The sequence below is a fragment of the Impatiens glandulifera genome, chromosome 3, assembly GCF_907164915.1.
Source record: "Impatiens glandulifera chromosome 3, dImpGla2.1, whole genome shotgun sequence".
Classification (NCBI taxonomy): Eukaryota; Viridiplantae; Streptophyta; class Magnoliopsida; order Ericales; family Balsaminaceae; genus Impatiens; species Impatiens glandulifera.
In genome coordinates, this window is record NC_061864.1 from 1,638,120 (window position 1) to 1,652,741 (window position 14,622).

The window sequence follows — 14,622 nt, forward strand, 5'->3', positions numbered from 1 at the left end:
AAATATTAAAGAGTTTTAGTTTTGTTCTGTTTCTGGTGGGCCAGACACGGCTAATGGGTTTGGGCTTGGTCTTATCTTTCTTCATGTGGTATCGGGCTTCATAAGTCTATTCACTATTGACTATTGAGGCTTATTTGAAATGATTATTTTATCCCAATATTTGTCCAAGATTTACAATTAGCCACACATCTAAAACCTACTGTCATTCCACTTCATTTATTATATTTTTTTTTCATTCTATTCTGTGATCCAGTTTTTACTTTTTGCATTTACTTTCTATATGTTTTTATTAATTATATTTTGGTTTCTAAGTAAAAAAAATATTTAGGACAAATTACTTAATTAAAAAATTTGTTTCATGGTATTTACAAATATTTCTACCCTAATGAATTATAACTTCAATAGGTTTTTAACAAAAATAAAACTGAATATATTTATATTAGAAGAGTGATAGGGAAGGAAAATTGAGAAACATTTGGAACCTTTGAAAAGTTGAGCCAAAATTTTGAACTTTGATCCTATTATATAATTTATTTTAAAACAGTTTTCAGTATTATACTTAATTTTTATATAATGGTTTGTTTTGTTTTCGACCTAAACTTTTTTGCTTCTTTTAGTTTATTAATAATATTGTCTTTTTTTTTATAAAAAAATTAAAGTATTTTTAGTGCATATTAAATTCAAGACCATTGATTTATCGTACAAGAATATTGTTAATATATATATATATATATATATATTAAGTTACAGATTGCCTTGTTGTTTTTGGGCATAGGAAATACAAATTTAATTAGATATAGCTTGTATTATATTTTATTGTGTAATGTCTTATCTTGAAATATTTTGTGTTGATAATTGGAAGGCAATGACAAATTGTAATTGAGATGTAATGGCTGTCTTTCTTTTCTCAAAGGCAACTAAATATATAAAAATAAAAATATAATTATTAAAATTGCTGTGCTTGTCCATAACACTTCCGTAAGTCATTTATTGCTCTCACATGGACATGCATGCACCTCTCTTTCATTCTCTCTCGGGTAAGAGCTTGTTTGATCTTCCATTTATTTTAAAGAAAAATTAAGTAGTTGAATTATATTATTAAAATATTAATTTTATAAAATTAAACATTTATATTATAATATCTTCCTTAATAAATAAATAAATTAATTAATTAGATAATTAAATATATATATATATGATGCAATAAAAATTTATTTCTAATAAATATTTGTTATATAATTTTTCATTCAAACTAAATATATATAAGACATGGTTCGGATTGGAGTTTTTGAAAAAACTTAGATAGGAAAAAAATAATGATTGATGATTATTTTTAATAAAAAAACTTAAAAGGTATTGATATATATATATGAATAAAATAAAAAATAATAATTTAAAATATAGAGTATTTTAATATTTTGGTTAATGAAATGAGTGATATAATTGTTGAGAAGTGATTAATTAAAAAATTGATTTTGAATAAGTTTTTAAAAAGTTCAAAGAGAACAATGCCTAAATTTGTATCAAAATTTTGTTTTCACTTTATTTTTATTTTGTTTAGGTATAAAATTACCATGATCCATAACAATGACTTATTACCTTTTATTTTTAATTTTTTAAAAGCAATTTTTATCGTCATTTCAACTATTTTAATAAATTAGATTCACTCCTTATTTCAGAAAATAAGTAAGGTTAAAAAAAAAACAAAAATTAAAAGGAAAACTGCAAACAAAATATAAATAAAATAAAGAGTGGGCACGCGTGGGTAATTGGTAATTAAATGGGTACGGGAGGGAGAGCGGGACCTAAGGAATTAAATTAGTAGTAGTAGTTGAAGCTACGCCTAGCTCTTATTTATTGCATGACATTAATTCCACCTTCAACGAACTATGAATTATTTGAAAACTATATATAATATAAGTAATTATCAAATATTATAACCCAAATCTTAAATTGCACTTACTTTAATTTTTATAGCATTTTAAAATTTTAATTTTTTTATTATATAACTCTAAAATAGTCAACTTTCTCATCAAATTAGATTTTTTATCATTAAAATTTTACATTAAACATGCCCCTGATGATGATGTTATTGGACATATAATTTTATTATGTGTCATTTTAATCCTTAATTATATATAGTATCACACTGAACTAACCAAACACGACCCACTACATAGATTTGCTGAACAATTCAACATTAAATGTCATTTTCATAGTTATAATTTTTTTTTGTTCACAAACATTTATAATATATAATTGTGTTGCATGTGTAATTAGAGGAGGAGGTATTTAAATAATATATATATATATATATATATTATTTTATTCTTTCTCTTATTCATTAAATCATTAAATTCATAATTAAAATATCAAAATAAATTTTTTTAAAATTATTTATATTTATTTATATATATTCATACCCTTTAAATAATTTTAATAAAAAATATTTTCACTTTCTAAAAACTATCAACAATTATCAATTTTGTTCGCTCTCAAGTTATTCAAATAATTCCTACCGAATAAGCCCTAAGTTTGTTTGGTTTCATATATTTGAAACATATTTTTTTACCTGCTCTATAATACATTCTAGTCTCAACTAACTTAGTTGATAAATCATCTACGAATGTATAAACAAACAGATTCTTATTTAAATGTTTATGAAATTTTAATAGTTATTTTTTACACCAAGCCCTCTTAAATAACACAATAATTTTAAAATAACCCCTCAAATATCTGAGTTTATTTTTGAATTAAAAAAATTATATAATATATTAAATTACTTAGTTTATTAATTAAAATATATATATTATTTATTAAATTTTAACTTTAACTGTAAAAAAGATATTTTAATCAATTTCAAATAACTATTTATTTTATAAATAAAAAACTTGAATAAAAAATAATAAAGTTTTTGAAAACCAAAGATGAGATGACGTATATAATTGGACTTTGAACTTTATTTGAATATAATATATAATTTTTACTTTTTTTATTATTATTATCATAATCTGTGTAGATTCACTTATAAAAATTAGTGAAGATTTATCAAGTTTCATTACTAAAAGTTACTTTTGATGCTATTTTTTTTTTTAAAAATATTTTATTCAAAATTAATCTATCACATATATTTAATCATTAAATCACTTCATTCATGAATTAAATAATTATAAAATACTGTTACATTTTTTATTATTATATTTTTTAAAAATAAAATAATATATTTTATGTAAATTTAAACATGTTATTAAATTGGAGGACATATATAGATATTTAGGAATCAGCCGGCTGTTGGCATTAATTACAGTATTGCACATTCTGTGTGTGAAAACGATATTATAAATTAATTTAATTTTAAATCCAAACATTTATTATTTGTGGGACCGGGTCAACCAACCTCACTTTCAAGTTTCATCCCACCCACCCTTATATCATATATAATAAATCTTTAAACACTAAAAATAATCACTTTTATTTACTATTTAATAATATTTTGATAATTAAACATTTTAATTTAAAACTAATCTCATAATTAGGATACTTCCCTCTATAGCATTGACTTAATTATACTGATTTTTATTTGACTCAACCGTATATAAAAAAATATTATTTAATTAATTGCGTACGATTCACGCGCCGGGAAATAATAAATTACGGCATGACGGTTAATCGGAGATGTTGGATTCTGACAATTCATTATTACAACCCGACGAAATCAAGCAGCCATAGATAACGATCGAAACCTGCATATTTCAAAATGGCAGAAGACCCGACTCGCCAGAGAGAGAAAGAGAGTATTTGACCTCTGAAGTTTCTTTCTTTTTTCTTCAATGGAAATGGGTATTTGATTATCATGAATTCTTGTTATTAGGTCACAGATATGAACAAAAAAATGTATACTTCATCTTCTTGTTCTTCTTCTTCCTCCTCCATGCCCTCTCTTTCTCCTCCTCCTCCTCTCGTCTTCCATCCTCCAACTTGTTTCACCCCTGTAAGTGTTTATCTTTTGTTTATCATTTCGATTAACTGTCGGTTTAATTGATTGGGTTTTGTTTTTTTTGCAGATTCAGGAAGAGAACGACAACGATGATTCAGAGGAAGGATATGGTTCAAGACCTTCCACTAATAGAAGAGAAATCGACGACGGCGTTGAGTTTAAGCGTCTTCCTACGCCGTTGTATCAAAGCGACCGGAAAAAGGGTAAGGAAAGCCGGAGGCGGAAGGGATCTGGAAACGATGACGGCGGTGACGGCGGCGGTGGTGTTGGGGTGTCTTGGAATAAGTGTAGGCCGGGGAATAGGGAGAAGATGTCGGTAGTTCCGGTTGATAACAATGGAGTTGGGCGAAATTCTATGGCTAGTCCAAATGGGTTATTTAAATCGATATTGTATTCGTTAACGAAAAAGAGTCCACGAACTCCGTCTCAGGCGGATTTGCAGGAGGAGCAATGGAAGACGGCGGTGGCGGAGTTGTCTCATAAAGTGATTCAGGCGACGAAGAAACGAGATGATGCGATTCTTGAATCGTCAAAACTGAAATACTCTGTTTTTGAGCTTGAGAAGAAACTGAACAAGTTGGAGATTTACTGTCATAGTCTTAAATCAGGTCTGGATAGTTGCAATAACAAATCGCCGGTAAGAGCAAATAATCAGCCTTTAATGATCGGAGACGCCGACAAGGTTATCAAGCATTTCCTCGTATCGATTGCCGAATCTCGTTCGCATGTTCGAATCCTCAGCCGTTTCTTAACAAACCAATTCCGTCAACTCGGACCCAAAGCCCTGGATCGAATCTCATCTCTTCTCCATCCTTACGACATCAGTCTTTCCGTATCTAAAAATCCAAGAGCAATCGTTGTCTATCTCGAGGCTCTACTAAACAAAACATTCTTCGAAGATTTCGAAACAATGGGATTTAAAAAAAGTGGCCCCACCCAGATTCTGAATCCAATAGAAAGGTGTGAATCAAACTTCAAATCATTTAACCAATTGCAGAATCTAACGTGGGAGGAAGTACTAAACAGGGGAACAAGACATTTTAGCGACGAATTCAGCCGTTTCTGCGATAGGAAAATGAGTGAAGTTGTGGGTATGTTGGGTTGGAATAAAACTTGGCCGGAACCATTGTTGCAGGCTTTCTTTGGTGCTTCAAAATGGATATGGCTTGTTCATCTTCTTGCTAATTCGGTTCATCCAAGCTTGCCTGTATTTAGGGTTGAGAAAGGAGTTGGGTATGATTCAATCTATATGGAAGATATGGGTGGTGAGAGATGCCGGAAATTGGTGCCGGAAGAGGTGAGGGTGATGGTTGCGCCTGGATTTTATGTTTTTGGAAATGTGGTGAAATGTAAGGTGATATCTAGATACCATAACAATAGCAGCGGCGGCGGTGGTGACGGGAGTAGCCATGGTAGTAGCGACAAGGGTGGTTGATCTTCATCATCATGGTATTCATGTTGATTCCTGTAATAATATTCCATCTTTTTGTTTTACTATAAAAGTAGATTTTACCAAAAACAAAAGTATGGTTTCTTGTCTTTGTCTGTCTCTTTGTGTTGACATTTCTCTAGTAAGGACTAAGGATACAGTCTTTTCTTTTTTTCTTTTTTGCTGCCCCCCCTACTGGTATGGATGGACTCACTTTGCTTTTATATTTGTAATAATTAGGGCTAATTTGATTTCGACTTAAATGGTACTAATAGAGGAGCTTAATTGCATCTGTTTATTTGATGTAATCAATTCAACAAGTATAATAAGTTGGTGCCAAATTCTTATAAAGCTTCCATTTCATATGAAAAGAAGAACAAGTTAGGTTATTTATTGGAAAGTCTTTACATGTAAACTAGAAATGGTTCAACTTCCCATTGATTTTCTATTGGATCATATGAATATAGTTCTCATCTAACTAATCAAGTTTGATTTTGAGTTTCTGTGCTCTATTATTGAACTGCAGGTCTTCAAGACTACCAGAGGATATTATATAATTGTTCTACTTTTTCTTCTATTCCTACACTATCTTGTTTTTTATTTAACCTTTAAAAGAAGTTATTGGTAGCATATTGCAATTAAACTAGGCATGATTAAGTCATATATGACATAGTTGCATTTTTAAAACTATGACTGACACAAATATGTGTTATATAGTATGACAAATTGAAAAATAAATAAATGGGTAAATTCAATGAATTTGGGATAGACATTGATCACAGGACAGGGTCTCTGCTCTTAAATAATATTTTATCTGACATGCATGGGTTAAGACAAAATATGGTAAGCCAGAGCCAGACTGAGTGAGACAGACAAAAACAAACTCATCTTGAAGGAGACTAAATCAAAGGAAGCCCATTTCCTTTTGTTCTTATGTTGTTTTAATGTTTTCAGAATCAGCCCTTTTTCAACTGAAAGTGAGGGCCCAATTTTACACCTCTGAGTTCAGAAGGAAAAAAGAAAACGCCCACCGAGGGGCTCGAACCCTCGACCACAAGGTTAAGAGCCTTGCGCTCTACCAACTGAGCTAGACGGGCTGGTTGAAAATACTTATTATTATTAGGTATTCTCAGACCTCCTCAATCCGGAAAAATAATAAAATACAAAAGTAAATCGCCCACCGAGGGGCTCGAACCCTCGACCACAAGGTTAAGAGCCTTGCGCTCTACCAACTGAGCTAGACGGGCTTGTTGACTTTAAAATATACTCTTAAGTAAACAAATTCTACTAATAAAATTTCACACTGATGACCTATTCATTAAAGAAACTCATATGGAATACATATTTCCTAGTACTAGACAGCAGACACACAACTTATATTTCAATCATGCTATAAGAAGAATTCCACAACAAACAATATCACAACATATGATGATGATGAGATGATGTCAATCCAGTTAACAAGTACACTCCACCATAAAAAATAACTACACAAATTCCTGAGTTTTCTTCAAGGATCATTCATTCTTTCGAACACCAACAACTTTTCTTTCAAAATCCACTTGATGATTGTGTTTCAACTCAGAATCATTACTCTTCTAATCAATCCGCTTTAACTCCTTCTCCTGAGCCTGCAACATTCTCTAGCCCCTTTCTTCTTTCACTTTCCTTCAGCTGAATATTACACAAAACAATGAATCCAGACTCTACTTTTCAAACAAAAGAACAAACAACATTGTAATATAGGGAAGAAAAGCCTATACCTGTTTCATAATCTTTTTCTGGTATTGGTATCCCTAAAGAGAAAAAACCCATTAATGAAGCTTCCCTTGGAATATAATAATAGATTGATAACATAACAATACCTTGTCAGTTCCATAAATGTAATCACAGTAGGTAAATACAGAAGAAAAGTTGCTCTGGCTCTGTCCTCCAACATAATGGTGATAGTCATGGTGCTCTGCTCCACCATAAAATGGAATGTATTTTGTGGGACTCCATGGGAAGTCATACCTGTATCATAGATATCCATTTTTCATATTTCAAGTTTAACAACCCATCATAGTTTACAAAGGGAAATCTTGAATCAAAGGGTTTACAAAGGTTGAGAGACTCTGATCTTTCCAAATTATCAAAATATCTTATGTTCCTTCCAAATTATCAATAAAGAAGACATGAAAACTAGGTTCCAAGGGTCTTTTCAGTTATACTTGTGTTGTTAATCTCATTAGACAAATCATTAGATGTTATTATGGTGACAAGCTTCTAACATTCTGGTCTCTGCAATTCATCATTTAGTAGTGAGTGTCCCTGTCAATGGTAATCCAAGGATGAATTATAATGATAACAAAAGCACTAGGGGTGCATTAAAGGAAGGAATCTGATGAGTGCTCATAATGGTGAGTAGACCTTATACAAAAAGTAAACATTTCAATTTATCAGAAATTTTACTCTTGAACTAACAACTACAGATCATTGCTCCAATCTACTTTTCGATTTACTAGAATTTGTAGATAAAATAACGAATTAACCAACACATGCTTACTGTTAATGATGATTGAGCATTCAAGTCAAAAAGTAAGCTAAAGAAGAAGTCTCAATCAAATCAAATCAAATCATAAAACAGGAATATAAAAGCATGCTTACTGTTGATAATGAGGGAGTATTCAAGTAAAAATAAATAAAAATTTATCAAAAGAAAACGTCACAATCTAATCAAATCTAAGAAGAGAAAGTGAATTCAAAGCATGCGTACCCGCTGTGAGTTTCAATTGCCTCAAGTTGCCTCAAAGCGATCCATAACCAGAACGTGATCATGTGGCCAGGGGCTATGGCGGGTCCCAAAAAGGAAGGAACACCGAGGATCAGCACCTCTGCCCAGTGAGCGTACGGCGCCGCAAATCCGATGGGTGCAGTGTATTCATGGTGTACCCGATGAATCTTCTCGTACCCCCACTTGCAATGCAGGAATCTATGTACCCAGTAATTCGTATAATCCTCGATTGCAAAGTAAACGACCAATTGGGCGACGATTTCTCCGATTGACGGCAATGGAAGGCTGGTTCGTATCCCAATCATCTGCAATCAATCGAAGAGTTAGCGGTGTGTAGATAGTAAATAGAGAGGAAGGATTTGATCTTGCAATTAGACCTGAATCGAAGGGTAGGAGACGAGTTGGAGAGGGCCGACGACGAAGATGAACATTCGCATTACATCGCGATAGCAGCGTAAGGAATCGGAAAAAGAAAGCTTAACTTTGGGCTGGATTTTGTAGATTTGAATTTCGTGGGAGATGAACTCTAGGATGATGTAAAAAAGAGGGAAAATGGAAAAGATGATGAAGAGAAAGAGGATGTTATGACAGTAGAGGAAGTAATCGGATTTATCAGCCGAGTAGTTCAGCCATATGCTCTCGCCGGCGGTCAGTGTTCGGCCGAGCACCGCCTCCGCCTCCGGCACAGATTTGTAAGGCAGCATTGGCGTCGTCGGAGAAAGGGAAATAGATAGAGAGAGAAAGAGAATCTCAAGAATTTTTGTCTATTTCCTCTCACACACCCTATATGCGGTTTGGGATGCAGATTTGACTCTTTTAAATGTTTATATTATAATAATAATAATAAATATATATATATATATATATTTTTAAATGGCGAGGGGGCAAAACTGCAACAAATTGAACACATAAATTATTACCATTTATATAACATGGGTTTTGGGGATTATTTCGATACTATGAATATTGTCATTGTTGGTATTCCACTCGTAAAATATATCTATGCACAAAAGTAAATCATCACCTTTCTCATTTGTGTATAGATGACGCTGTCTTAATGGATACAGACAATACTGGTACTTGTAGCATTTAATTAACTGGGATTTGGGGTTATTTCGATGCTACCCATACAGACACTGTCTGTATCCCACTTATAAAATGACACTTATATACAAAAGTGAAGCATCATCCTCTTCATTCGTTGATTTTTTTCTCTTTGTACAGGTGGCATAACATGCAATGCATGTATGGGTAGCATGAGGGACGGACTCAGGATTCGGTGGTGGGGTGGACTTAAATTTTTTTAGGGTGGGCTAAAGTAAAAAACGATTTTTTTTTTGATAAAACGGGTAAATAAAAGTAAGTTTTACTATTTTTTAATAATTAAATGAATAAAATAGTGAATTCTATTAAAAAAAAATAATAATTAAAAGGTAATGTCACATTTTAACCGTAAAATAAAAAAATATTTTTTTAGGGATAGTTTTGAACCACCAAACCCCTGCATATATTCGTCTAGCATTCAATTAACTGGATATGGGATGCAGATTCTGACACGCAATGTATTTAATTTATGTAAGATATACATAGTAATGAAGAGACAGCATCCATTCATAAGAAGCACATTATCTATCATGTAATTAGCATCAAAGTGTCACTATGGTAACCAACCATATCAATGATACAAGCAAATTAATATATCAATACCTAAGATATACATTGTAACAATGTAAACAACAATACAAAATAAGCATGATTAACTATCCTACTTTTAATTAACATTTAACAACAAAGAGTCAAATTGGCAACCACCATGTGAAGAATGTGACATGTGAATTAATTTGTCAATGCCTTAAATATAAATCGTAATCAAGCGTAAGCAACCACACATAATAAGCATATTAATTGTAACGTTTGTAATTAATAGCAAAGTGTCAATATCGCAAGGACAATGTAAAGAATGTGACAGTGAGATTTAATATGTCAATATATATTAAAAAGGTTTTGAAGATGACTAAATAAATATACAATTGCTCGACCTAATTTTTCTTCCCAATAACATACAGTTTGTCTAAATTTGAAGTTGTATTTTATCATATTCCTCTTAATATAACTACAAAATCAGAAGTAAACTTAAATAAATATAAAATTAAAACACATAAGAAACGGGTGACAACCCCATCCAACTCGCCATAACCGATTCAATTTGAAATCGTGCATATCCAAGATAATCATAAAATTTGTCCTCTATAATAATTGAGATGAAGTTTATAATTTAAATAGAATACTATATTATATTAATTTGTTGACACTTTAACTAAAGTGATTTAATATACCAGATTAATATTTATTGCCATAACCCGAAAAATTTAATTAGTTTAAGAATTTTTATAAATTTAACTTATTTTATTTATTTATGAAACTAGACCTGCACTTCAAACTTAAGATGTCATAATCCATTCAAGAATTAAGTGATAATAGTAGTGAGTAGATGACATTAATTTGATTAATAAAGTCTACAAATGACTATAAGGGTTGAACATATAACCCTTAAATACAATTAATCACTTAATTATGCGCAAAATTTATCGTTTGACGGACTTGAATTCAAATAAAAATAGAGTCTTTAACATTCCATACAATGACAATATAGACAAGTGAAGTTTATTTATTTTTATTTTAAGCTGGTTTTTATTACTTTTCCATGTGTCAAATGTCAATGATGATGGTTTATTTATTATGTTTTGACAAATGTGTGACAAATCACAAATGTAACACTACTTGGCATTTAAAAAGAAAATGGTGCATGGATCGAGGAGAGACAGACAAATATTTGCATCAAAAATTAAGGACAAAAATGTTGCCTTACAAAAGTGTTCCGGCAGCCGAGGCGGTGCTCGGCCGAGCTCTAACCGCCGGCGAGACTATCTGGCTGAACTACTCCGCCGATAAATCCGATTACTTCCTCTATTGCCATACCACAGTCTTCCTTTTCCTAACCTTTTCCATTTCCCCATTCTTCTACATCCTATTTGAGCAATTTCAAACCTACAAAATCCAGCCCAAAGTTAAGAAGCTTTCCATTTCCGATTCCTTACGGTGCTATCTCAATGTAATGCCCATGTTCATCTTGGTCGTGGGATCTCTCCAGCTAATCTCTTACCCTGCAATTCAAATGATTGGGATACGAACGAAGCTTCCATTGCCGTCAATAGGTGAAGTGGTGGGGCAATTGGTGGTTTACTTTGCAATTGAGGATTATACGAGTTATTGGGTGCATAGATTCCTGCATTGCAACAAATGGGTATACGAGAAGATTCATCGGATTCACCATGAATACAATGCACCCTTTGTATTTGTGGCACTTTATGCTCATTGGGCAGAGATTTTGATCCTGGGTTTTCCTTCACTTTTGGGACCGGCCATAGCCCCTGGTCATATAATCACATTCTGGTTATGGATCGCTTTGAGGCAGCTTGAGGCAATTGAAACTCACAGCGGGTACGCCTAATTATTAACACTTCTTTTTTACTCTCGAATACTCCGTCACCATGCTTATAATATATCTTCATGTTCTATGATAGAACAGATTTGATGTTAATAAGTTTTATTTGAACATTAAAATACTATTATATATACAAAAATCAATTGAACTTAGAAATATGAAAAATGGATGATACAGGTATGAGTTTCCTTGGAGTCCTGCAAAATACATTCCATTTTATGGTGGAGCAGAGCACCATGACTATCACCATTATGTTGGAGGTGAAAGCTATAGCAATTTTTCTTCGGTATTTACCTATTGTGATTACATTTATGGAACTGATAAGGTATTATTATTACTCTTTTTTATTTTTACATTCTAACTTGTTCATTAATGACGGTGTTTCTCAATTTAGGGTTATCGATATCATAAAAAGATTCGGAAGCAAAGATAAGTTGGTTCTTTCTTGTTACAATGTTGTTTGTGAGACAAGAGAATGTTGCGGGGGCTTGGAGATGTTAGAATGATGTATCTGGAACAAAACTCATAAATTTCTTTATTTATTTATTCACGGTGGAATGTACTTATTGTTGTTGGTGCTGAATTTTCATAGTAATAAATATTTAATCAGTCTGAATATTTAATATTAATGAAGAATCACCAAGCCCGTCTAGCTCAGTTGGTAGAGCGCAAGGCTCTTAACCTTGTGGTCGAGGGTTCGAGCCCCTCGGTGGGCGATTTATTTTGTGTTTTTTACTATTTTTGCTTGATCGAAGACAAGTAAGAAACATAAATAGGTGATCTTGGAAAACTTACTTTCAACCAGCCAAGCAGCCTGTCTAATTAGTTGGTTGAGCGCAAAACTCTTAACCTAAAGGTGATCTTGGAAAACTTACTTTCAACCAGCCAAGCAGCCTGTCTAATTAGTTGGTTGAGCGTAAAACTCTTAATCTTGTGATCAAGGGTTCAAACCCTTGGTGTGTTTTTTTTTATTGTTTTGATGGATCGAAATGAAGTAAAGAATCTGAACAGTATGGGTCTGGAAAATTATACTTTCAACCAACCTGTCTAGCTAGGGCAGATTGCAAAACTCTTAAGATGGTACTTAGTTTTTGAACTAAAAAATGAGAAAGAGAATACAATATTTTTTTGAAGCCTTATAGGGCTTGACTTGTTTTGTTTAACATATTTAATTAAATTATCATATTTTTGTAATAATTTGTATTAAACTTTGGTTTGATAGATATGATATTTCATCAGATTTCATGTTGCCTATTATTATCAACTCCACCATCCTACCCAATATATAAAAAAAAAATTGATTATCTTCAATTAATCTCAATTTGTGAGTTTTTAGTACCAAAATAAAATTAAAAATAATAAAGAGCAGAAAAAAAGACATCTAGTGGCTAACATAGAATAGAGAGAGAAAGAGAAAGAGAGAATACTCATCGGTGTCTGTACAAGAACATTGAAAATCTCGATTCTTTGCTTCTCTCATAGCCGGAAGTCATCGATTTCAATACTCTCCGACCCTTTACTCGTAACCAATGAAGGCGAAGCCTTTCTAGGCAAAGATGCGCATCCCTTATCTTCCCAATTCTCAAATACGTCTCAATCGCCAGATATAGATTCGGCTGTTTTCATTCTCAAATATCTGAAACCAGAAGAAGAAGAAGAAGGAAGAAGAAGAAGAACCTAGAGGAGTAGCAGAAATGGGGGATCTGCTCGTATGGCTTCTGTTTTTCTTCATCCTCATTGGCCTTATTGGCCTTGTAGTTTTCCAGGTCAGTTCACTAACTCCGTTCACCCACTTCAGTCGCTCGGAACCTTGGATCTGTCCCCTCTAAATCTTATCTGTTGATGCTGGGATTAACCATTTTTGTTCAATTTTGTAACCATATTGATGATAAAGTCAATTCTCTGAAAACTGACCTAATATGAATAGTTGTTTCTCCTCCTAATGGTTAACTTTAAATTAAATGGAGATGGGTTTGATTTATGATAAGCAGCTGATGTGCTTTGCTGATTTGGAGTTCGATTACATAAATCCATATGACTCTGCATCAAGAATAAACAAAGTGGTATTGCCAGAATTCATCATTCAAGGAATCTTTTGTTTCCTATGTCTAGTTACTGGACATTGGATTATGTTTCTGTTGAGTGCACCATACCTCTACTACAATGTCAGGCTGTAAGTCCTTCTTCTCAATTCCATTATCAATGATAGTTCTTGGTTGGTCGGTCATTTGCTGATTCGAAGTTACTCTCTCAGGTATACAAATAGAAAACACTTGGTGGATGTTACTGAAATATTCAACTTGCTTAGTTGGGAAAAGAAGCAGAGGCTATTTAAACTTGGCTATCTCATTCTTCTTCTGTTCATTTCATTGTTCTTGTAAGTAAATTGACAGATTCAAAAAAAACTTATTGGTTGATTTTCTCTGGTCTGTATCAGGATGCATAAAATGTTTCTTCTTACTGTGATTTGTTTTTTAGGTTAATCTGGAATGCCTTGGAGGATGATGATCACGATTTCTAAGAGTACATACAATTGGCTGATGCTTAGGCTGATACTGATTTTATTGTTTATGGGTGTGGTGTGGTTTGGTTTAGGGTTTCTTTCTTATATGAATTTCAACAGGATTTAGGGGTGGCTTGGCTACTATTTCAATCTCAACCGATCTTTTTTTTGTACACTAGGAGCATGTTTTCTGGTTAATTGTATGATTTATTACATTTTGTTGTTTCTTTTTCAAAATTGGGCTCATTTTTTATCAGATTGGAAGGAATAGAATACTGTATTATTTGATCTAACCCATCTCTTACCTATATTGATTGTCAGTAGATTTGCTATCTGAACTCAATTATGCAGCAAAAATGCTGAACAGATTATACAAGATAAACACAGAAATGATTTCTTGAATATTGGAATGGGG

The 14,622-nt window shown here is 32.4% G+C and overlaps 4 protein-coding genes and 3 non-coding genes across 7 annotated transcripts; 4 read left to right on the forward strand and 3 right to left on the reverse strand.

The window, feature by feature from the left end:
* The first annotated feature begins 3,744 nt into the window (after nucleotides 1-3,744).
* On the forward strand, nucleotides 3,745-5,713 carry LOC124931015 (IRK-interacting protein-like). Its single transcript, XM_047471397.1, has 2 exons — nucleotides 3,745-3,991; nucleotides 4,065-5,713. Exons 1-2 carry the CDS (start codon nucleotides 3,881-3,883, stop codon nucleotides 5,430-5,432), a joined length of 1,479 nt encoding a protein of 492 aa, XP_047327353.1. The 5' UTR covers nucleotides 3,745-3,880; the 3' UTR covers nucleotides 5,433-5,713.
* A 737-nt stretch (nucleotides 5,714-6,450) lies between these two features.
* On the reverse strand, nucleotides 6,451-6,523 carry TRNAK-CUU. Its single transcript has one exon. It is a non-coding gene; the product is annotated as a tRNA-Lys (tRNA).
* A 77-nt stretch (nucleotides 6,524-6,600) lies between these two features.
* Nucleotides 6,601-6,673, reverse strand: TRNAK-CUU. Its single transcript has one exon. It is a non-coding gene; the product is annotated as a tRNA-Lys (tRNA).
* A 116-nt stretch (nucleotides 6,674-6,789) lies between these two features.
* Nucleotides 6,790-8,982, reverse strand: LOC124932114 (methylsterol monooxygenase 1-1-like). The gene is made up of 5 exons (XM_047472719.1): nucleotides 8,577-8,982; nucleotides 8,182-8,504; nucleotides 7,292-7,439; nucleotides 7,190-7,222; nucleotides 6,790-7,100 (listed from the first exon to the last, which is right to left on the reverse strand). Exons 1-5 carry the CDS (start codon nucleotides 8,901-8,903, stop codon nucleotides 7,029-7,031), a joined length of 903 nt encoding a protein of 300 aa, XP_047328675.1. The 5' UTR covers nucleotides 8,904-8,982; the 3' UTR covers nucleotides 6,790-7,028.
* A 2,074-nt stretch (nucleotides 8,983-11,056) lies between these two features.
* LOC124928820 (methylsterol monooxygenase 1-1-like) lies at nucleotides 11,057-12,137 on the forward strand. The gene is made up of 3 exons (XM_047469071.1): nucleotides 11,057-11,700; nucleotides 11,882-12,029; nucleotides 12,099-12,137. The coding sequence occupies exons 1-3, from the start codon at nucleotides 11,057-11,059 to the stop codon at nucleotides 12,135-12,137; spliced, it is 831 nt and encodes a 276-aa protein (XP_047325027.1).
* Nucleotides 12,138-12,347: 210 nt separating this feature from the next.
* TRNAK-CUU lies at nucleotides 12,348-12,420 on the forward strand. Its single transcript has one exon. It is a non-coding gene; the product is annotated as a tRNA-Lys (tRNA).
* Nucleotides 12,421-13,089: 669 nt separating this feature from the next.
* On the forward strand, nucleotides 13,090-14,516 carry LOC124931014 (protein cornichon homolog 4-like). Its single transcript, XM_047471396.1, has 4 exons — nucleotides 13,090-13,470; nucleotides 13,696-13,877; nucleotides 13,959-14,081; nucleotides 14,183-14,516. The coding sequence occupies exons 1-4, from the start codon at nucleotides 13,399-13,401 to the stop codon at nucleotides 14,223-14,225; spliced, it is 420 nt and encodes a 139-aa protein (XP_047327352.1). The 5' UTR covers nucleotides 13,090-13,398; the 3' UTR covers nucleotides 14,226-14,516.
* Nucleotides 14,517-14,622: the final 106 nt, after the last annotated feature.